General features: G+C 41.5%; 2 protein-coding genes across 7 annotated transcripts; one reads left to right on the top strand and one right to left on the bottom strand.

Annotated features, from left to right (window-relative positions):
- Positions 1-21: 21 nt before the first annotated feature.
- LOC138622774 (cylicin-2) lies at positions 22-10,903 on the bottom strand. Of its 6 annotated transcripts, none has more exons than XM_069701862.1 (25): positions 10,797-10,902; positions 10,035-10,186; positions 9,824-9,925; positions 9,184-9,279; positions 6,761-6,845; positions 6,059-6,102; positions 5,899-5,979; positions 5,610-5,717; positions 5,335-5,463; positions 4,982-5,089; positions 4,036-4,084; positions 3,886-3,947; positions 3,759-3,798; positions 3,555-3,673; positions 3,273-3,329; positions 2,911-3,027; positions 2,700-2,804; positions 2,465-2,524; positions 2,323-2,370; positions 2,063-2,161; positions 1,739-1,828; positions 1,414-1,518; positions 1,189-1,284; positions 1,014-1,097; positions 860-919 (listed from the first exon to the last, which is right to left on the bottom strand). In XM_069701862.1, exons 1-25 carry the CDS (start codon positions 10,816-10,818, stop codon positions 899-901), a joined length of 2,079 nt encoding a protein of 692 aa, XP_069557963.1. In that variant the 5' UTR covers positions 10,819-10,902; the 3' UTR covers positions 860-898. The 6 variants fall into 6 exon arrangements, with proteins under 6 accessions (XP_069558391.1, XP_069557963.1, XP_069558220.1 ...); XM_069702119.1 differs by having other exon boundaries at positions 2,465-2,521; XM_069702037.1 differs by having other exon boundaries at positions 3,555-3,670.
- A 1,039-nt stretch (positions 10,904-11,942) lies between these two features.
- tp53i13 (tumor protein p53 inducible protein 13) lies at positions 11,943-21,084 on the top strand. The gene is made up of 9 exons (XM_069702671.1): positions 11,943-12,418; positions 12,559-12,636; positions 12,910-12,945; positions 14,110-14,168; positions 14,345-14,423; positions 15,542-15,670; positions 16,569-16,760; positions 16,878-17,994; positions 18,161-21,084. Exons 1-9 carry the CDS (start codon positions 12,302-12,304, stop codon positions 18,265-18,267), a joined length of 1,914 nt encoding a protein of 637 aa, XP_069558772.1. The 5' UTR covers positions 11,943-12,301; the 3' UTR covers positions 18,268-21,084.
- The last annotated feature ends 1,594 nt before the right edge of the window (positions 21,085-22,678 follow it).

Raw genomic sequence — 22,678 nt, 5'->3', positions numbered from 1 at the left:
ACAGCAAACAACAACAACAAATAAAATCATTGTTTTATTCCCCAAAGCAAACATTAGAAATATCGTGGGAGACTGTAAATTGGTATTCCCTTCATTAAAGGGCTTTTCCCAAAAATAAAATCATAACTTTCTCATGGTATGATTATCTCATCATGTCATAACACATCTCGACCCAGTCACCTCAAATCCAGCAGAAAACATCTTGGTATTAACTTGCATGTTGAGTGAATCATATTTTAATCCCCCCCACCCCCCAAAAAAAGGCAGGGCAGCAGAGAGCATCATCAGATCACAGCTCATCTGTACGTCAGCTGACTTCGCTGTTATGTAAGTCATGCTTTTCTTGCATCTGTGACTTCTGTTTAGATCTATGACATGTCATCATTGGTAAGGCTTGGGGCCTCTCAGCAGGTCACTTGATGTTAGGTGGGTGGACGAGCGGGTCGCTCCATCTCCAAACCTCCTTGGACTCCCCATCAGGGACTCCATGGGACTGGCAGGCCTGCGAATGAGGGCCCTGTCCCCCATACTCAGTGAGGAGACAGGGACGGAGGGCTTGGAGACAGCTGAGGGACTCTGAGGATCCAGCTTCAGGACAGGTTTGGAAGGGAGTGGCGCAAAGGAGACGACAGGGGCGCCACCTGGTTTGGAGCTGCTGTCACTGGGAGCAGAAAGTCTGCTACAGTCTGAGCCAGAAACTTCACCGTCACGGCTTTCCTGGAATGAAACCATCACCACTTGAAAGATGCTCTACATGGAACCAGGTTAACTTTACACAAGACTGTGAGGTTTTTAGTTTGAGGGTCAGTTGACTTAAGAAGAAATTAAAGCTTGAATTCTTTTCCACATAATTTGTATTAAAAGCAAACTTACAGTCTTCTTCTTCTTCTTGTCAGTTTCACTTCCTGATGAGCCTGAACTCTGTTTGAAAAGCAGGGAAACAATAAAATTCATTTATTTCTCTTTCACATGAGACACAATTGGATGTTATTATTATTTTATGAGCAATTTACCTTTTTCTTCTTCTTCTTCTTGTCCTCCTTTTTATTTTCCTTGTCACTGGAACAAGATGAACTTGATGAACTGGCGCTTGAGTCCTGTTAAAATAAAAAGCAGTCAACCCTCCATCATCAGACGAACTCTTTCAGAACACAAACAAATATCAAGTTATGTTTCTTTATCACACACCTTCTTTTTGTCCTTCTTCTTTTTCTTCTTCTTGTCTTTCTTCTTCTTCTTCTTCTTCTTTTTCTTGTCATCATCACTACTAGAAGAATCCGAGTCCTTGGATGTAGATATGGTAAAAGTTATTGTACTGATGTTTTCCATCCAGTAGAAACTAGCACTTTAACAAATATTACTGTAAAACGAGGAAGGCTGTGTTGGACAAATACAATATGGCCACAGTTTTACCTTTTTCTTGTCTTTCTTTTTCTTCTTCTTTTTATCCTTCTTCTTCTTTTTCTTCTTACCGTCATCACAAGAAGAATCACTGGAGGAGTCAGAGGAAGAGGAATCCTGGACGGACAAGATACACATGAGTACACAGCAGACACAGTGGTGTCCTGTTGCTAGCAGCAAGCTGTTTCATTTTCACTGTCCACAGGTGTTTGAACATTTTGGAGAAGATTTGAAACATTTTGGACATTTCTGTCAATTTTCAGGAATAAATATCCTCAAAACTCCTCAAATTAACCGAAAAACCTGAAATGAAGAGAAAACAATGACGCATTCTCACCTTCTTTTTCTTCTTCTTCTTCTTCTTCTTCTTCTTCTTCTCGTCATCACTAGACGAATCACTGGAGGAGTCAGAAGAAGAGGAAGAGTCCTGCACAGAAAAAGATACAAATTGCATTTTACTCAAAATAAAGTGCACAATGGATACAGTGGTGTCCTCCTGGTCAACAGCAAGACGTTTCATTTTCACTTTTCACAAGTGTTCGGTAGTCTTATGAAGCTTTTTGGACATTTATGTATATTTTCAGGAATAAATCTCCTCAAAACTAATAAAATCAAACTAAATCCTGGACTTGGAGGGGGGGGGAGAGGGACACACTCTCACCCTCTTTTTCTTCTTCTTTTTCTTCTTCTTCTTCTTCTTCTTTTTCTTCTTATCGTCATCACTAGAAGAATCACTGGAGGAGTCAGAAGAAGAAGAGTCCTGGACAAAAAAAAGACCCACATTGCAGTCACAGTAACTAAACAGCAGACTCAGTTGTGTCCTGTTCCATTTTGACAGATGTTTAGACATTTCTGTCAATAATAAACATCCTCAAAACTCATAAAATCAACCAAACTAGACTTGAAAAACAAAGTTCTCACCTTCTTTTTCTTCTTCTTCTTTTTCTTGTCTTTCTTTTTCTTCTTTTTCTACAGTAAAAATAACATGTACTCATGATGTTTAAACTTGGAAATGATGAATTTACTAAGCAGTCAATATTACATTTGCATCTTGTAATCTCACCTTGTCATCATCACTATCAGAGGAGGAAGAGGAGGAGCTATCGTCAGAGGAATTGCACTTCTAGAAAGGATATCAGTCAGTCAGTCAGTAACAGAAGTTTACCACACACATTTGTTTTCATGAAAACACAACTAACTGAGTGCAGATTTTCTTTAGAATTATAAACAGTGAGAGAACAACAATGGAAATGGTCTGGTTATTACATATAAACATAAGTGATCAAATATTGTGTTACCTTCTTCTTCTTTTTCTTTTTCTTTTTCTTTTTCTTCTTCTTCTTCTTCTTCTTCTTCTTGTCATCTTCACTATCAGAGGAAGAGGAGGAAGAGCAGCTGGAGTCCTGTAAAAAAAAATAGCACAAAACCGTGACTCAATATCATTAATTCTTCCAAAAACAGTACTTGAGCAAAATATGAAACATACAGAAGTGTTGTCAAGACACGAACCTTATCCTTCTTCTTCTTTACCTTCTTCTTCTTCTTCTTCTTCTTCTTTTTCTCATCTTCGCTGTCAGAAGAGGAGCTATCAGATGAAGAAGAAGAGGAGGAGGAGCTGGAGGAATCCTAAGAATCAAATCAAACACAAAATAATTTTTTTATATCTATAAATCTTATATTGTATTAGATCAGCACATTTACATTCACCGCTAAGGACAGTGGAGAGTTTTCAATTCATTCGTCCTGCACACAGAGAGGCTTTTTACTCTGCATCATTGTAGTAAATGTTACAAATTCAATATACAACACTGTTTGTTTTTATGATGCATTTTAGTCATTAGCAGATGCTCAGCATTCTCTGCTCTGTTTACCTTTTTCTTCTTTTTCTTCTTTTTGTCGTCGTCGCTGTCTGAAGACGAGCCAGAATCCTGTTACAAAACACAGAATTTTATTTTTTTTCTTTAAATCACTGTGAATTTTGCTAATAAAATTTGCATCAGTACATGGTGGTTATAATGCAACATAACAATTGCGACGTGCATTAAAATGAAACAATCAATAGGACAGAAGTACAATTCCCAGCTCGGATCTCACTTCCACAAGCTGAACAACCGTGTGGTTGAAGTGAGTGTGAATGCTGAATCTTTGGTTACCTTTTTCTTCTTCTTCTTCTTCAATTTCTTCTTCTTATCCTTCTCCTCCCCACCTTCGCCCTCATCGTCGCTCAGGTGGCCGTCCTCAATACAATCAGGGCCTGCCTCTGCTCCCCCTGCTGGACACGAAGCATCATTACAAACAAAACAATGACGCCTGCAGTCCCTGTTTGATCTGTTGAAGAGTCAGAGTAACGCACATACCCGCCAGTGTAGAGCAGAGTTTGCCTTTAAGCTCTTTGGCCTGTCACGACAAAAGAAAGCAGTGATTTGTCTGTGTGTTTGTGCACGTACACTATGTGTGCCATGCGAGTGTGTGTTGGTATTTCACCTTGTCACAATCGCCATCTTTCCTTTTATCTCCATCAGCATTTGATGCTGCAATCTCACCATCTGGAGAAATGGAGAGAGTGACAAGGAATCTTCTTATTTCCATTTGTTTTTGTCTTTTTTTTTGTTGCCATAATATAGAAAGACTTACCTGCTGCTGAAAGAGCTGCAGCACTGCTGAGCTCATCCTGCTCCTCATCCTGTGAATGAATACAGACAGTGATGCTAAGGATTGCAGTATTTCATGTACAAAATCTTAATAAAGCTGAAAAACAATGAGTTGATGTGTTAAGACAGTACAGTAAGACTATTCTCCTGCAGGTACAAACCCAGCGATGAAGCCAAAGCTTTCTTTTTATTGCAATCTTTTGAAGGCACAAATCTTCATCTTCATCTGCATCTGCTCAGATCACCTCTCATCATAGACACAGATGCTGAGTGATTTTTGTGCCACCTTTCAGTGTGGCCTTTGCTGAAAACAAGCTGGGTGGTCCCTCTCCTTTTTAGCCCGTAGGATGCAGCGTCCATAATTTGTATTTTTTATTTTCATATTTTGATTTGTCAGACCAGAGGACAGTTTTCCACGTTGCCTCAGTCCATTTTAAATGAACTCTGGCCCAGAGATGTTTATAAATGGTTTTGTTTCTTTCGTTCACCCAGTCCTCTTTTTTGAAACGTGTTGAAGCCATCAAATTCAAAATGAGCATATATTATTCATAAAACAATCACATTTCCAAGTTTAAATATTTGATATGTTGTCTTTGTTCTATTTTTTAAATTAAATATGGGTTTACAGTGTTTGGAAATCATGTTTCAGGAGAGTAGTTCCTCGTGTATCTTGTCATGTCGTTCTCCAACAGGCTCTAACAAGCACAGAAGCCACCAGTCATCTTCTCAAGAGGAGTGTGTGTGCACTGTTGAAGAAATTTTGTTGATTTTCTTTTCCAGAAAGTGAAGACAAACCTTTTCCACAGTCATGAACTGAAAAACAGAGTTCAACTCTGCTAATGGTCACCTCTTATGAACAATATACTAAAAACTGTATGCAGAAACTAAAAAAAAAGCTGATTTTTCAAAGTAAAAGAAAAGGATTTGACCTTTTTCTTTTTCTTATCCTTCTTCTTCTTCTTTTTCTTGTCCTTCTTCTTTTTCTTCTTATCTTTGTCACTGTCAGAAGATGAGGATGAAGATGAAGAACTGGAATCCTGTATCAATAAATAAATAAAATATGTTATTTATCATTCATGCAAAAATGACATGAAATATATTCTGCAACACAAGAGAATATATTTTTATGATCAGCAAAACTTCTTAATTGTGCGCATGACTGTAAACTTTCTGCAGTCATCCTAATCTTAATAAGCATAATAAATAATAGTAACAGTTACAGAAATATAAGCATTCAGATTAGATTGCTTGGACAAATAAATAAACATCCACACTGCTTAACCTTTTTCTTGTCTTTCTTTTTCTTCTTCTTCTTGTCCTTTTTCTTCTTCTTTTTCTTTTTGTCATCCTCACTGTCAGAAGAGGATGATGAAGAAGAGGAGGAGCTATCTGAAGACGAAGAGCTGCAGTCCTGCAAAAACAAAAAGAGTAATATGAATGAAGGAGTAAAACAATTAACATGTCAATTATGATTATTTGTATTCACACAAGTACAGCAGACAGATCGGACAGTTGACATTCAAGATAAAGATTTTATTTTTTTTAAACAAATTATACCTTCTTCTTCTTCTTCTTCTTCTTTTTCTTCTTCTTCTTCTTCTTCTTCTTCTTCTTTTCATCCTCACTGTCAGAGGATGAACTGTCAGATGAGGAGGAAGAGGAATCCTGTGACAGATGAAGTTCAGTCGATAAAGATATGGTCAGGTCATGCTGTAATCCATATGTTAATGCTCCATTGTGTTCATTACATGCATGATGATTGTGCTCGTCCAGATGACTAAAACAGTAATTGTTGTATTATTTTCTGTATTACAACGTTGCACATGTTTATGAAATTCAGCCATACCTTCTTCTTCTTTTTCTTCTTCTTTTTGTCCTTTTTCTTCTTCTTTTTCTTCTTGTCACACTCGGCATCTGAACTGAAATCCTACAGCAAAAAAACTAAAATTATGACAACAAGTTTTACAGCAACAGGTTTTAAAATCATCGTTTGACTTCTCTCTTACCGGGTTCCTCTTCAGACCCTCTGCAAACATTTGGTCATCGGGACCTTGAAACATTCAGCACAATAAAATGTTATGCATTTGTTTAATCATTGAGAAAGAACGAAATAAATGAATATTGTGTTTTGAATATTTTTCAATGTAATTCTGTCAACTTTATTTACAAAAACAGCAATGTAGGGTTAAAAATAAATGAGAGAAGTTTTCATGAACTGTTGTAAACACAGACCCGTGAAGACATTTATTTTACAATTGCAGGATGACCGTGAGGGCGATAATAAATACCAGAATGTACACGTCACAGTCTGAATGAACACTAAATTAATGGCCTATTCTCTTATGTGTCAGCATACACTGAAACAGTTGGTCCATTATGACCAGAACATGTGGGGTTGCAGCATGACAATGCTATTAAAGATATGTACTTTAAAAATGTTCTGCGAGATGACCTCTGTGCTACAATATAGAAAGTTATACAATGATACAAAATATACAAAATAAAACCTCAGCAGGCAAGAGGAAGATTTTTCTCACAAAGAACCTGAGATTTTTTTTTTAACAGAGTTCCTGATATGCAGTAGGATGCATGCTTTTATTAGGGAGAAGGCACAGAGCTGAGAAATGCATTACAGCATGAGACATGCTATGAGCAGCCATCTAAAAACATAATCACATTGCAAAGAGGAAATACTGTAATGTACTTACCAGCCTGAAATATGACAGCACTGTCCCAGATGTACTCTTTCTTCTCATCCTTTTCCTTCTTCTTTTTCTTCTTCTTCTTGTCATCCTGCAAGAAAACATTCAATATTAACTCTTTCATGGGTGGTATTTTACTGAATGTGTGCTCGTGCATGAAACTTGTTTGCAGAGTGAGACATTTGCCTAATAAAGTAAAAATACAGATAACGTCATGATCAGTATTATGTGACCTCGACTAGTTATAGATTAAGGATATTTTGCCATCATTATAATTAGATAACAAATGTCTGCACCTACTGTGGACATACAGCTAAAACCAATACATAACAAACAACACGCACAGACTGTACTGTTTATGGCACATACAGTACATGATGCCACTCAGCGATGTCACCGTGCATGTAAGCACACACACAAACCCACAGATGCACTCAAACATTTTGTTGTCTCCAAATAAAGCAACAGAAATCATTTCACTTTACAACTATGACACAAAAGGTGTGTCAAACATTGTCATTGGGTGTGTTCCTCTGCCGTCAGATAGTGTGTTATCAGATCCAGGACACCGCCCATTGCCCGGGGTGAAATGTTTTCCAGTGCTTTGTGCACTTTACGTTCCAATTGTTCTGCTGCTGTGATTTTTAGTCACATTTTCACTGCCATCAGAAGTAAACTGGTGGCTGGTGAATCATTTGATCCATGCAAAGATTAAATCTTAAGGTTAAAAGCTTAAAACCTTAAAAAGCTTTTGAGGGCTAAGACTTTTGCTTTTCCTCCAAATGTTGCTTCAAAACACCCTCTGAAAATGAAGACGCCATGTCATCATATGACTACAGTCCCTTGAAGATGAACATTAAAAGCGGAGATACTTGTGTGCTCATTGGTTTGGAGTTATTTCTAAAGCTGAAACTGTTGACAGAGGAAGCCTGGAGAGGGTTGTTTATCCCCTAATTTGCCAAAAGACATAGCAAATGGGCAGTTTTTAGATTTAATTTGCCTGAAATTCCACCCTAGATATTCTCTGAACAGACAGTGTTGTTAGCCAGAGACAATATCCTCACCTAAGGCAGCGATATTGTTAAAAGGGACCATCAATCTCCTTTGAGCTGATAGGAAACTTGTGGCCAAGGACTTAATTTAGCTCCACTGGAGGGAAGATTTTACAAGGATTTACATAAACAAAACTGCAGTCTCTCTGACTTGTTTGACAGATATTCTGGTCTCAAATAGAAATAAACTGTCTGGGAGTGGTCCACATCACTCAAGCATTAAGATGCCTACAAGTAATCTGTGCAGTTAGTGTTGCCATGAACTTTTAAAAGCTTTGTGATGATAGCAGCTCGTGTATTAAATGTATGGGTGAGACAGGAGCTGCATGGAAGCAGCAGTTTTCTTCAGTCGTGAAAAAATAAAAACAAATTATTGACTTTTTCAACACATTTGAACAAGCAAGCATTTGATCCTCTTTGAACCAGTCAATGTCAATAAAGGTGATTTAATCAAACAAAGGACATAGATTTGATAATAATTTAAATAAATGAATAAAAAACAGATCAGTCATTGGGAAAAGTAAGTACACCCCTACATTCATCATCACACCTTCAAATCCCTCAAATCGTCAGGGTTTCAGATTAGACATTAATGAGTGACAAGTGGAGCATGTCCTACTTAAACTTTTTGACATCAAGCGTGTATGGTGGTCTTTACTATTGCAGTGTGATGTGTCATCATGCCAAGATCTACAGAGCTCTCTAAGGCAATCCAAAAAGAATGTTGTGAACACCTCTGAGCGTAGGGACCTAAAGATTTCAAACAGACCCGTGTCCAGGACTGGATGCCCCACAAAACTGAACCACAGAGCAGACTGTTTGATGTGAAAGAGGCCGCACTACAAAAGATTTGTGGGTAATTCTTGCAGCTGTTGGTGTCAAAGTGAATGTGTTTACAATGAAATTGAGATGGCACAGATTTGACGCACGAAAGCGAATTTTACATCGTATCAGAGAGCTTAAATGGGATAATAACAGGATAATAATCCTAAACACACTGGGAATTTAATGAAGAATAACTCAAAAAGGAGAAATGGAGGGATGTAGAATGGTGTAGTTGAAGCCCACATTTGAATCCCGACAACAGGGGAATATGAAACAGATAGTACATTAAAGAAAACCCTCAAACAAATCGTGACTAAAGGTATCTTGCACGGAAGAGGGATCCAAAGTTTTAGCCAGCTGATGTCAGAAAGAGATGGGACAATTGTGCTAAATACCTACAATATGATATTTCTGCATTACTAGATTCTGGTGCAAAGGTGTAGTTACTTTTTTTCCACAGAAGAATGTTATACCATTTATTAAATCATTTGATCATCACATTTATGATGAATACGTTTTCATTGAATCAGCACATACCAATCTGTAACTTACCTCACTATCACTGTCTGAGGAGCTACTGGAGGAGGAAGAGGAGGAGGAGGAGGAGGAGGAAGAGGAAGATGAAGATGATGAGCATGAGCTGGAGTCCTGTTGAGGAAGAGGCAGGGAAGTTATGGCTCAACTTTGTGTCGACCTTGAACAGGTGAATTTATATGCTCCTTTGTGATTAATAAGAATCTAAATGAATGAGTCACTATAAACACATCAGAGTGAGGCTTTGTCATTGGTGATTAGAGAAGGTGGTGTCGCTGGCAGCAGAAGGGAGGGGCTCCTCAAGCACTTGGCAACACACAAAGGAAACTCCACGAGCAAGCATAGACACACGCCTATCCCTGCCAATCATTGCAAACCTGACAGTTGATCCACATGATAAATAAATAACTCCACTCCTGGGTCAGTCCTGTTTGACTGGCTGTGGCAAGGTGGAGCCTTTACTGTACTTCCCTCCTGTGTCCTGAAGTCACAACTTAAGATTTCTACAAAGCAGTCTCAAATGTGTACCGTACAATCAAGGCAACACCCTAAAGCAGGATCGAGTGACTGTCACATGTAGATAGTCAGCAAAGCACAGGCCCAATATAATCTGTCCCATATTCACCAATGGTACTTCACTGAGCTGTAAGACACTCACCTTCTTCTTCTTTTTCTTCTTCACTTTCTTCTTCTTTTTTTTCTTGCCAATACCCTCATCTTCATCTTCGCTGTCTGAAGAGCTATCTAATGAAAATATCTCCTGGTAAAAGCATAAAGACAAAGCAGGGGTTATTTCTGGTGGGAATAATTTTGTTTGACTATGATATAAAGTTATAGAGATGTTTGCATGTGACCTCTGATTATCTCACCAGTCCATCTCCTGTTCCTGCAGGGTGTCCGGGCTGACTCTTGTCTTTCCCCGTCTTGCCCAGGCCTGCAGGCTCTGCTACCTCAGCAAGGGGCTGCAGACCACCAGGGGTTACCGCTGAAGGCTGCTGGAAAGCATCCGCTCCACCTGCAGCTAAACAGACGACACCATTACAGATGTTTAGCTGACAGACAGCAATTATTCTGCTCTCCCTTTTTGAAAATTTTGAATCTTAAAAGCATCAACAAATCAGCTGTCTGTAAAATGGACAATCAGCTGTTGTGACAACCCACTTTTGTTTTTTCCACGCTGGTTGAATAAAAACAAATGAGGGCACTGTGTGACAGCACTTCCTCATTATCCCACTTCCTCAAATGCACAGCCAGGTTAAAACACAGGGGATTAAAGAAATAACAAAAAAAAACATAAAAAGCAATAAAAATGATGCATGCACATTGATCACTCTCTGGTGTCCTTAGTGATCAAATCTGGGAAAAAAAAAAAAGCCCAACTAATAAAACAACTCCGAAAGGTGCCACACCCTTATGCTAGAAGGAGAGAAAAGAAAGTCTAGTTATCTGTATATTGGTGACAGAAAGGCCTTTATTTAAGCAGTAATACATGGTACAGTTGCTTTCTTCGTGAAATGATTACTCTGTCACTTAAAAAAAAAAAAAAGACACAAAACTAGATCAAATCCAAGCTCCTACTCATTAAACTTTACAATGAAAAATGATACAAATCAAAGTGGTAGACAGCAAACCTTTAAAGAGGCAGGACTCCATTTAGGTCCCGACTGCTCCTCTGTCCAGGAGGCCAGATCTCCTCTGACAAACCCACCTGTGTAGTTTGATGACAAGGTGTGTGTGCGTGTCGGTTTTGGGTGGGGAAACAGGTGTCAAGGTGTCAAGAGGGCCAACATCACGGACACTTCCCTAAAGAAGTTTCAAAATAAAGCACATTTTTTTAAAGGAAATGTATCATTCAAATTAAAACGTGCCCTCTAATGTGCAAACTTCATTGATCATTCTGCTTGCTCTGATGCAATAACCGATTGTACGCGTTTATGTCGTAGATATACTTTTCTACAGTAGGTTTTATTTTGAAAGGAGCATCGTTTCACGGTATAACTGCTGACCACACTGACTGCATTTGTGTTGTGAGCCTTGTGCAGCTCCAGGATCAGCTGGTTTACCTGTCCCAACAGGTAATGCGTGTTATAAAACAAGCTTGCGCGTGTTTCCAGGAGTGGAAAATGTGAAGGAGGGTATGGTGGGTAAATTCTAACAGGTCGGTACCAGTCGCAATATTTATTACGCACAAATTATAAAAAAAAAAAAAAAATATTGAAGTTATTCATACCACACAAGTTGACGGGTGATGCATGTTTACACTTATTTTCAAGCAGCACAGAAACACTCATTTTTAAATCGCATTAAGGAAAGCTTTTCTTTTGGTCTGCATTATACTTTATGAACTTCAAGAGGGAAATGAGCGCCGATTGAAATCATATAATTCTGCTGTGTCGCCTCCCAGAGGGCATTCATGGCTAAAGTCACAGGTCGTGTCAATGTTTATCCTCCTGGTCAAACGTGTCCTTTCTGCATCCTTACAGCTTCCGTAGTTAAACATCTGAACAAAGTTAGAAACAGGAAACAGCAAAGAGTCTGAAATTCCGGAAGTAGGATTTTCTTACTCAAATAGAATAGGCTTGTAAAAAAATAATTTAAAATTATAACAAAAATAAGTCTGATTTGTACATTAATACAGAATATCGTGGAAAATACGTTACTGACTCATATGTGCAAAAGAAAAGCGCATCTATTAACTAATAAGGGTAATATAATGCGACCTAACTGTTTTATTTTGAAAATTTCGACGGGAAATGTCACGTTTCTCTGAACCGGGGCTTCATCGTTGTGCATCACGCTGGCGAAGTCGTTATTGAACGAGAAGACTTTCATGTTTTACGCTTTTCAACGTTAAATCCTGATTCTCTCTCTTGAGTTTGACTTTATAATGCGGAGGAAGCAGCTCCCGTCACTGTATCGCGGAGGAGTCCCGTGATACCCGACGGTGGGACGGTCCCACCGCGTCTCCTCCGTCACGGAGCTTTTTGCCTGAAACATGTCCTGTTTTCGGGACTATGAAAGGTCGTGTTTTGGGTTTTTTTGGTCAGTTGTTCTGCAGCTAAAGGGACAAAAGGAAGCTGTGACAACTCGCTAAATGCTGGTCTGCTCACATTTGAATGACTGACTGGTCGTCACCATGCCGAGCCAGACGATGTCCCCGCCGCTGACGGTGACTGTGCTGGCCGCGCTGTGGGTCAGTTTGGGTCGGTGCGGTGGCTCCGGGTCTCCGGGACCAGGATGTGACAACGGAAAGGTGCAGTCTCAATACCCGTTATAGGTGTTGGTGCGGATGGCACCCAGTTTGAAAAAAAAAAAAAAACATTTTATATTATGTTATGTTATTAAAGGCGTGTAAATCCTTTCAATTTCGTCCTGTGTGTGCGTGCGTGATAGCTGTCTTTGGACAAGGACCTGCGTGCGGACGCGGTTTATTGGGACTGTGCGGTGTCCACCTGGCCAGAGTCTACTCAGGTAACCATGGATACAATACCATAGATATCATCACCTTCTCTGTTACATAATGTCTCCAGAGGCTCACGTGGGTAGGTTGTGATGAAACACACTGGGTGCCAGGAAGTTTAAAACAATCATGGGGAAGTAATTGCTGTGATAAACCTTGGACATCTGGCACGACCAGTCGTGGAAATCCTCTGCCGAAGCTTCTTGGCTCACTTCTAATCACCTCATCGGTCATGTTCTGCTGTCACCGATTTAACCACCGTTCACTCTGTTTCCTATCTACAGAGACTTCCCAGTGTTGACACGGTGTACGACCCCGAGGTGAGTAAACACTTTACCAAACTTCTTCTTATTTTACAAACTTCTTCATGGAGTTTTACCAACCTCTGACTCTCCAAACAGAAAAGGTAGCAGGGCTGCCCCCTAAAATCAAAGCACAACTGGATAACACTCGGTGACAGTTCACAGATTTAAAGCCTATTCATGAAATCAAACAAAAGCTTCATGTCAAGTCAAGTCAAATGTAGTTGTATAGCACATTTAAAACACAACAAAGGTTGACCAAAGTACTGCACACAGACAAACAGTCATGCATGCGAACAGACTCGATCAATAAAAACAAGTGACGTTAAAATCAAGATAAGTTAACACAAATCACACAAAAGTACCAAGTAGAGGTCAAAGCGGATAGGCCCGTGAAAATAAAGAGGTTTTTAAATGGCTTTTAAACATTGGTAAAGTGGTTGACGACCTAATCTGAAGGGGAAGGTTGTTCCAGAGTTTAGTGGCTGCAACAGAGAAGGTACGGTCGGCCCGGGTCGTCATTTCAGATCTAGGAACAACTAATAACTGTTGGTCGAGAGACCTGAGTGAGCGAGGTGGGTTATAGAGCTGCAGCAGGTCGGACAGATCGGCTCCATTTAAACACTTGAAAACAAACATTAAGCTTTTGAAATCAGTTCTGTACTTGACAGGTGGCCGATGAAGACATTTTAGGATTGAAATGTGTTCACGCTTAAAAGTCTCGCTGCAGCATTTTGTACCAATTGAAATCGTGATAAAAGATTCTGGCCAATTCCAGCATGAATTACAATAGTCCAATCTAGATGAGATAAATGCATGAATAACATTCTCAAGGTCTTTTGAGGAGAGAAAGGACAAAAATCACATCCAGATTTGTAACATGAAAATTACAGTGGGTTGGCATGGGGACAAGACACAATGAAGGACTGTTCGGTGTAACAGCTGAAAGGCGAGAGGGATTGAGCAGCAAGATCTCTGTTTGACCTTCATTGAAGCAAAGAGCATTTAGCGAGAGCAGGTTTTAATATCAGCCAGGCAGCTCATTAATTCATTTACAGAGGCAATGCCAGATTTGAGGGGAAGGTTCATGTTGCAAGTGGATGAGTTGTAGCAGCCTCGGTTTGAGTTCACAAAAACACATCCGTTGCACATCTAATTTGACCTGGTTTCTTTTCACTGCAGCCAGCCAGGCCGACATGTATGGATCAACCCATCTCCTTCAATCACACACTTCCCAGCAGGTGAGTGGACCGACATGTGTTACAGGTGTGAGGTAATGCGCTGCACAATCGCACCAGTCAGCCTCCCATTATTCTAAACAGCTGACTCGTGCGCACACGTAAACTTTGTCTTCTTGGTTTCTCAGCTTTGCAAACACCGAGCTGTGTTTCTGTTTTTGTGTTCATGTGTGTTGCAGCGGAGCGTACAGACCGGTGAGGGCAGAGAGTGGAGAGTACTTGTACTGTCCTCCTCAGCGCTGGCTTAACAACCTGCACGTAAGTTATGAAATCCAACGTGTTGTGATGCTGCTTCGGCCTCTTGTCTCCACTCTCGCGTCACTTGACACGCTCAGCACAGCAAACAAATAGATGTTTGTATGGAGGACTTTGATGACGAGGAGATGACTATTCTCACAGTAACTCCAGTTAGAGAGACACAGACGTTCACCACAGCACCAACATATGTACTTTCAGCACTCGGTCACATGAGCATTTAGGGATGTACGGTGTGGTTGTTGCTGCATAAAGAGGTGCTCAGTGGAAGAGAGTATACTATAATATACTGTGATACAAGCTCCTACGTCAACATATATCTACATATAGATACATGGACTTCTTTTTAATCAATACATTTTTGGTAAGTTGATTGTGTAATCATCAGCATGATTTTTAGTGGCGAGCTAATGACACCATCTGTCCTCCCCACCCATTATGTAAAAGCCGCTTTTTATGAACAATATAATAATAGTTAATATAGTATTGCCATGTATTCCTGGATCTTAATACCGCTTTTATTTTCCCCAATATGCCATAGTTTATTTTGACAGTGGTGTTGACAGCAACATACCTGGTTAGTAAATATTACAATACAGACCCAATTCCCATATTATCTTCCATGTTGGCAATCTTCTGTGTGCTATTATCAAACCGGAGTTGAGACACAATCAGTGTGTTGTTCCAGTGTAATTAGTAATACGTGGAAGTCTGCCAGCACTTATATTCTACTGGTTTGGACTTTTGGTAGCAGGGCTGCCACCGAACACAGAGTTTCTTTGGAAATCAGGGATTTGATAAACAGTGATGGGATTTTTATGTTTTTTTTATTAATGGGCCGTAGCTCACCAGAATGCCAGAATGTACTGTAGGTCACAAGTGGCTTGTTTGGTGGACGTCAGCTGTTTGGCGCCACAGAAACAACCGGACACTTTTCCTTCTGGAGTTGGAAAAAATGATCAACAGAAGAGGATAAAATACAACGTTGATATTATTCTAACCACTTGGTTATTGAGCGTCCTAAATTTTGGTTGAAACCAAATGAGTGGAAAGCCGGCGGTCTCGGCAGAGAGGGAGAGGGTAGTGACGGTGTTGTGTTTGTGTGGGGTTTTTTTTTCCAGCATGGAGCGACTGTTTTGCTGTATCACCCCTGCTCACCGCTCCCCCAGCGTCACCTCCTCTCCGGCTTGGCCCGCTCCTGTCTGCCCGACTACATCCTTACCCCACACCCACAGCTCAACGAACACATGGTGAGAAACAACTTTGAGGGCGATGTCACGCCTGTGGGCTGTTGCTCGGGTCTGAATCAGCTAATGAGCGTGTAAACTTGGGAGTTTTGGTTCGGTTTCTTCTCACACGGGGGAAAAAAAAAATCCAAGCGAACCAAAACGCATCGCAACAAAACACCTGAGAATCGTCACTCCGCTTAACGGTCAGATGTGTCTGGGGAGGAAAGTAAATACCGAAAGAAGGTCCCGTGTTGTGGACTTGCAGAGCCACCATTTAAGGTTAAACAGCAGTTCTGCAGGTCTGATAAACGTTCTGTCGTTTCAACCGTTTATCAAGACAAACTGCGGACGTCTGAAACAAAATCAAAGGACCATGTTTTCACGATGTATGTTGTGGCGGTGTACAGCATGCGAAGTGAAGTAACAGGTCATTTATAAGTTGGAACATATGGTACAGAAATTGCTTGTAACTTGTGAATTAGAAATGCACATCTGTAGCAGCAAAACCAGTCAAATTCTTAATTGTTGAAGTTTAATGTTCGTCTGTGACTTCATTAGGATTAGGGATGGTACATGATTTTGAATATTCGTTCAAATCTATCATGACGAGTATACGCGACTGCCCTTCTTCATTATTTCTTTTTTTTTTTTTTTCACTGGCGCCTGGTTTTAATGCATTACTCTTGTCAGAAGGTGGCGGTAAAGCACCCAAAAGCTGTCTGCCAGCCGCCATTAATCATAAGGAGAAGAAGAAAACGTTGCTACCAGGCTCCAACGTGAATAATCGATTAATTATCAATAAGTTCTGATTGAATTTTGAATAGTATTTTCGCTTGAAATGCACATCCCTGAGTAGGATGTGAACTTTTAGCATCTGGAAGAGGGGAGTGACAGTATGTTACCTCTGTTCTGTTTTCAGCCGATAGCCTTGGTGTCCTGGGGTCGGACATTGGAGCTGTCCGCCGTGTCATCTTCAGACATCTGTGATTGGCTGGAGAACACAACACCCACAGGAAGTAAGACTGAAGGTGTGACCCAGACCAGGAAATACAACCTGCTGTTGACGCGGCCAGCAGGGCTGCGCCGCCAGGAGCAAGCTGAAAAAATGAAGGTGGGGAAAGCTGACCCATGATCGTGCTAATTTAGTCTGTACATTTGCACACAGCCAAGTGAAAGCAGCAGAAAAGAGTCATTTCAGTGACGTAACAATTTTTTTGTAAATCCCCAGGAGTCTGTGAGGCAGTGCTGTGAGCAGACCATCTCTTCTCTGCTGAGTGGAGCCACAGAGGCAGAGCTGGAGCCCAGCGTGAAGAGGGAACACTTCCAACAAATTAAAGATGGGGGCAAAAGCAGGCCGATAAGAGCCGCCATTAGAAAACAACAGGAGAATAACAAAGAGAGAGATAACACAACAACAAATGTGTCAGCCGAGCCTCAGACCAACACAACCATCCCTCGAAGGACAGGGGACGTCCAGAACTACAGCAGCATGCTTGCACCATCGGCAGCTTCTCTTTCAGGGAAAAGGACTCTCTCAGATCCTTCTGTTTCAGGAGAAGCTCCTCAGTCTGAGATCCAAAAGAAAACTCAGGGGCTTACACCCGGGCACACAAGTCCTGCGGGGTCTGAGATCAGGCTTAAAACGGAGTCAGTAGGAGTTGGAGCTCCTCAGTTTCAGAAAGGCGGACTAATGCTGCAGACAGCAGCACTGCAGCCCGGTCTGAAACAAACTGACCTCAGACACCCAGACACCTCTGCTGGGAGAGATGTTGGCGTGAACAGAAAACACAACCGTACCGCCGGGCCTGAAGCCCCAGCTCTCAGATCCAAGGATGAAGGTCCAGACTCGATCAAACACAGAGATAAAGAGTCTGATAGTCACAGCATGAAAGCGAAGGGCTCCAAAGAGACAGCAGATGGCAAGATGAAGGATAATGAAGTAGTAGATGTCAAGGAAAGAGAGGTGGAGCATAAGCAAATCCACAGTGCCACACACTCTCACCACAAAAGTGAAAACACCGGCTTGGATTCCGTTTCCAAATCCAAGTCAGAGTCTCAGCCTCAGCACCCGCCAGCCAGCGACAGCCAGGACTGCGACAGCTGCACAGCAGGCGAACACTGTGACTGCACCGAGGAGTCCGGAGCGCAGGGCCGAGCCGACGTCGTAAACGGAGGGTTGCCGAGGACCCCCAGGACGGACGAGGCGGTGTGGGCGGCGGCAGCGCTGGGCTTCCTGCTGGTGCTCCTCACGCTGTCCGTGCTTCACACTCGCCTGTACCGCCACTGGAGGACCACGTCCAGCCTTTACTGGCACGACCCGCGGCAGGACTACGACAGCGTGGCAGGTGGGTGAAGAGAGCTCCCGAGAGCTCTTCTGCTGCACCGCCAGCTTTCAGCGACGCGGTTTAAACGGGCAGAATTATAAACATAACCTCTGACGAGGAGGTCAAATGCCTCCCCTATTTATGTTCTCAAGCAGCTTGAGTAATATCTCGTTTGCGTGTGTTCTAGATGTGATCCGCCGGAGGCTGCGGATTGCGAAGAGAAGGCGGAAAAGAAGCAGAAGGCAGGAGTGCGTTCTGCTGCCGAGCTCCTCCAGCTCAGATGAACACCCATAGAGCAACAAAGGAAACACCCCCGAGACTGTCAAGAGTGGTCGCAAGTCCCACGCACGGAGAGGAGAGGAGGGATGTGATGTGCATATTGTGTCCAGGCGTAGCCGTCTCGTACCTGCAGTGTGCTGTTAATCCGATGGAGCTGGACTCGACCACCTCGATTAAAAGAACAGAGGTGTTGCTACGTAACCTCAAAGATGAAGGTGAAAAATCACAAACTGTAGCGGCCAGAGATTCTTTTAGATCCTGCTTCCAACTCGATTGGACGGTTCACTGGTTGCGTTCGGATTGTTTAGATTGGTAACGTCGTCCTATTAGAGGGACAAAAAAAAAAAGAGAAACCATGGATCAAGATTTTATACAGACTCAAAACTTTTGTATTTAGTTTCTCTCCGTAGTTTTATAGTAACATCGTGTTGCTTTTACGTGTAAAGGTTTAGAAACGTAAGTTGCTGTTGTAAGCAACGCTGCGTGTGAGGCGCGTGCGTGTTTTCATACAAACGTGTGAACAGCTGCATTTTGAAGACGTGTAAATTCAGAAGAGTGAAACTGTTGCGTCCGATTGATTTTACAGTTACTGTCAACTTCACCACGAGTCAGATTATGGTCACACCAATAAAGGATTTCTGAAGCTGACGGCAACATTAAAGAGAAGCTCGGGTTTCAGACTGCTCTGAACGCCGTTTGTGACAAGCTGATGTCAGTTTTCACAGATGTCTTCATATCAGTCCACGGCCGCCAAGTCGCCTACAGACTGACGATGCAGGGATTTCCTATTTACAATTAACTTGAGTTTTTTTTTTGGTAACAGCGGAACAATATTTTCCGAGCCACGTTAGCACATTTCCTAGTCCACCGTGCTCTCCCGTAATAAGCAGGTAATGAGAGTAACACTTACCAAGCGGAGACGTCCTGCTGTACTCTCTGTTGCAGCAGATGTTCTCGCTGTTCGCCTCGTATTCTGGATCAGATAGAGCCTCGAACATTAACAGATGGACTTGAGAAGTTGCCATTCCCAAATTTATTTTGGCAACAGAATTATTGAAAGTTACTCCGGTGAAGTCCCAAATTACAAAAAAAACTAAAACAAAAACTTTGCATAATGTTTGGGGGTCAATAAAAAAAATAAAAAAAAAGATTTAAAGAACATAGAATCAACCAATAACTGTTTCACATTGCAGAATGCACACATGAACACATTGAGAAGAAACGAAAAGCAGACAGACGCAGGACAATTAAATCATTTTATTATTTTATTACAAATGTACAGCTTATGAGTTTCCATTACGATTGACCTTGTTTTTTTTTGTGTGTTTTTTTGAGTCATTGCTTTCTCTACTTTATACAGTTTTTAACGTCTTCTGTTAAAAGATAACTCTCCCGTCACCCATCTCCCAAAGTGTTGAGCTGTGAAGAAACACAGGGACATCAACAGTACAGACCACAGTGCACTGCCGTGGCTGAGAATCAGATGTGTGTGTGTGTGTGTGTGTGTGTGTGTGTGTGTGTGTGTGTGTGTGTGTGTGTGTGTGTGTGTGTGTGTGTGTGTGTGTGTGTGTGTGGTGTAATGCTCGTACTTGTGCATGGCTTGGTCCAACTGATAAGTTCAGGGTGTGTGTCTGACGTTGGAAAGTGTGCGCTGAATTCTGGACTTAAATGGTGTAATAAAGTCTGTCGAGTGTGACATGAACTGACGGAAGCGTTATAACATTCACACTAGAGGCACCCTACGTAGTGTCCACGAGCTCGGGGGGAGGACGAGGCCATGTGCATTTTAGACCCCGCCCTCCTGCCGCTATGAGATGACTGTAGTGCTAAAACCCAAATGGACTTCAGACCTTTTCCCCATTTCCCCAAATCAAACCCTGCAGCCGGCACCAAATGTACTTGAACCTTTGGAAAAGCGCAGTACACAATGCAGATCCTACTTCACCCAGCTGGTGCTTGAAAATAGTGCAACTAAGACCGCACTGTTACGAAATCCCATTTGTTATTCTCACTCATGGCTTCCTGTGGAGTGAAGTAGGATCATTAATATGTAAAATGACACTCCACGGGAGGGTTAAAGGGAGGAGAGGAGACCCAGGCTGGTGCCGCTGGACAAACAGCCCAGGAAGAGGGCTGACCAGCACAACCACACCCACAACATCTGCAAGTATATCAGGTGTCAAGACATCAGAGCTGACTGAAGATTTGGGAGAACGCATCTGAAAGCCCGAAGCCCATTTAGACCACCAAATAGACATAAATATTTCACAAACATAACCCTAACATATAGCTTAATATAAAACATAGCATGAAAATATATGTTCATATATATGGCTCTAGTCTAAAACTGGGGTAACCATGATTGAAGGGACAAGCTTTTCTACTGGCCCCAATGTGTGTGTGTGTGTGTGTGTGTGTGTGTGTGTGTGTGTGTGTGTGTGCGCAAGTGTATCAGCAGTCGGTACAAGATCACTGTAGCTCAGCCAGTCAAACAGGAGATGATGACGATGATGATGATGATGTGCAAAGGCATTCAATATCAAACAATGATACATTTCAAGAGTCTTCTGGACACCATTCAAAGCACAGTCCGACTTTCCCCCCCGATAGAGACGTGCGCGCAACTATGTGAAGGACTGAGGAACGCAGACAGTCGGAGATTAAAACTAATGACTGGGGGGAAAAATATGAAAAGCAAAACATGAATAAAGTGGGCAGAGAAGTAATGAAGGTGGTCTGGTGTCAGCTCAAAGTGTTTGGAGCTCGTTATGGTCCAGTTACTTCTTGCTTAAAAAAAAAAAAAAAAGGCAGCAACGCAAGGCGAAAAATTGAGATGTAACAACGGTTTAATTCCTCTTTCACCGTTTCAGGTGAAGAAGTTAACGTGCAGAAGCCCTCTGAATATGATCACAGAATAATCCAATGTGAGAACAGCCATATATCAAAGCCACAAACACTTTGAGACTCGCTTGGAGAAAGGTTGGCGGTGAATCTAGACTAGAAGCGGAAACAAGGAAGGACTATGTGGATCCCATTTGAATCCCTCGTTACCGATATGACCACATTTGTTCGGCACATTACAACAAGCTTTAAACGCTGAGGAGGCTTAAGTTTTGAACAGAAAGGAAGAAAACGTTTGTTCCCAAAGCTGTCTCCTGTTGGCAGAGTTCAGAGACAGAGAGCGAGAAGTGACAACTTCTGTGGCCCAGATCAGCAGGCCGTGACGGACAATCAGAACAGATAAAACAAACAGCGGGGTTGTGCTTGATTGTGCTTGCCGGACAGTCTTTTAAAAGTGAAAAATAATACATGGCAAACTGAATCAAGCACTACTCAAATGAGCGTTATTTTTTTTCCACGTAAAAAAAAAGAAGAGAGAATGTTTTGCCATGTGTACGTTCCAGGTTGCCAGATCTGGTGCTTTCCACAGGTCTACTTAAAGCTTGAACTACAACATTACCAGTATGTTGTATCAACTTAATGGGGTTAACATGCATGTAAATAATGGCTGCTGTGTAATACAAGCACTCATGCTGTATAAATAACATACTGTTTGTTGAGCAAGACCGGGGGGTGAATCCTCGTCCACAAACTGGACCGGGTGTGTTTTTAATTCTCCTGCTTGGCACGGCAAACATGGATATGAGACTGAGATGATTCCACTGGCTCTCTGTTAAATGAGACGCGTTGTCAGATAAATCAGGCGTAAAGACAGCTGAGGATACATTAAAAAAAAAAAAAAAAAGAAGAAGAGTATTTTGATCAGGTCCTGTCAGGATGCACCAAGGGGCTTCTGCTCTGACAGAAAATCAACAACAAAATGTCCCCCGGCACCCGCTCCCCTTTGGCAACTGTTCAACCCCTTGGCCACAACACGTATCATAATGTGAAGAAACAAAAAAAATAAAAAACAAAAAAACAACAACACCTCAACTGTCACCCAGAACAGGAGTGCTTGAGAAATGTTGAGGACCATTTCACAGGCTTTTGTTGTTGTTGTTGTTGTTTTGTATGTGCGTGCATGTTGACTTAAATCCCAGTAAGAGGCTGACAAACACTCCCACCTGTCTCCCTATTCCACTATATGAGAATCATATTTGAGACAATAAAATAAACATACATAAACAGTTAAATCAAAATGACAGTCAGTAAAATGATCAATACAAAAACAAAAAAACAATAGGCATAAACAATAACAATAAATCACAATTATTCCAGTGTAAGTGTTTTGTTTTTTTAAGTCAGTAAAAAAAAAAAAAGATTTTTTTGTCCTCAGGTGCAAACCAAACTGATCTGCATATTTAAAAGATAAAAAAGAAAAAGAAGAGGGGTGGAAAGAAATGATGACATGCCAGATCATGCTGTGTACCACCGAGAGAGGAGGGGGCGGGGCGACGGGATGGAGAAGAAGCCCCGCCCCTCCGTA

Source organism: Brachyistius frenatus, unplaced genomic scaffold, assembly GCF_029030835.1.
Source record: "Brachyistius frenatus isolate BFR_SWC_R1_liver_20210118 unplaced genomic scaffold, ASM2903083v1 Contig_1, whole genome shotgun sequence".
Lineage (NCBI taxonomy): Eukaryota > Metazoa > Chordata > Actinopteri > Embiotocidae > Brachyistius > Brachyistius frenatus.
Note: the sequence above shows the minus strand (reverse complement) of the source record. Positions and strands in the feature narration are given on the sequence as shown.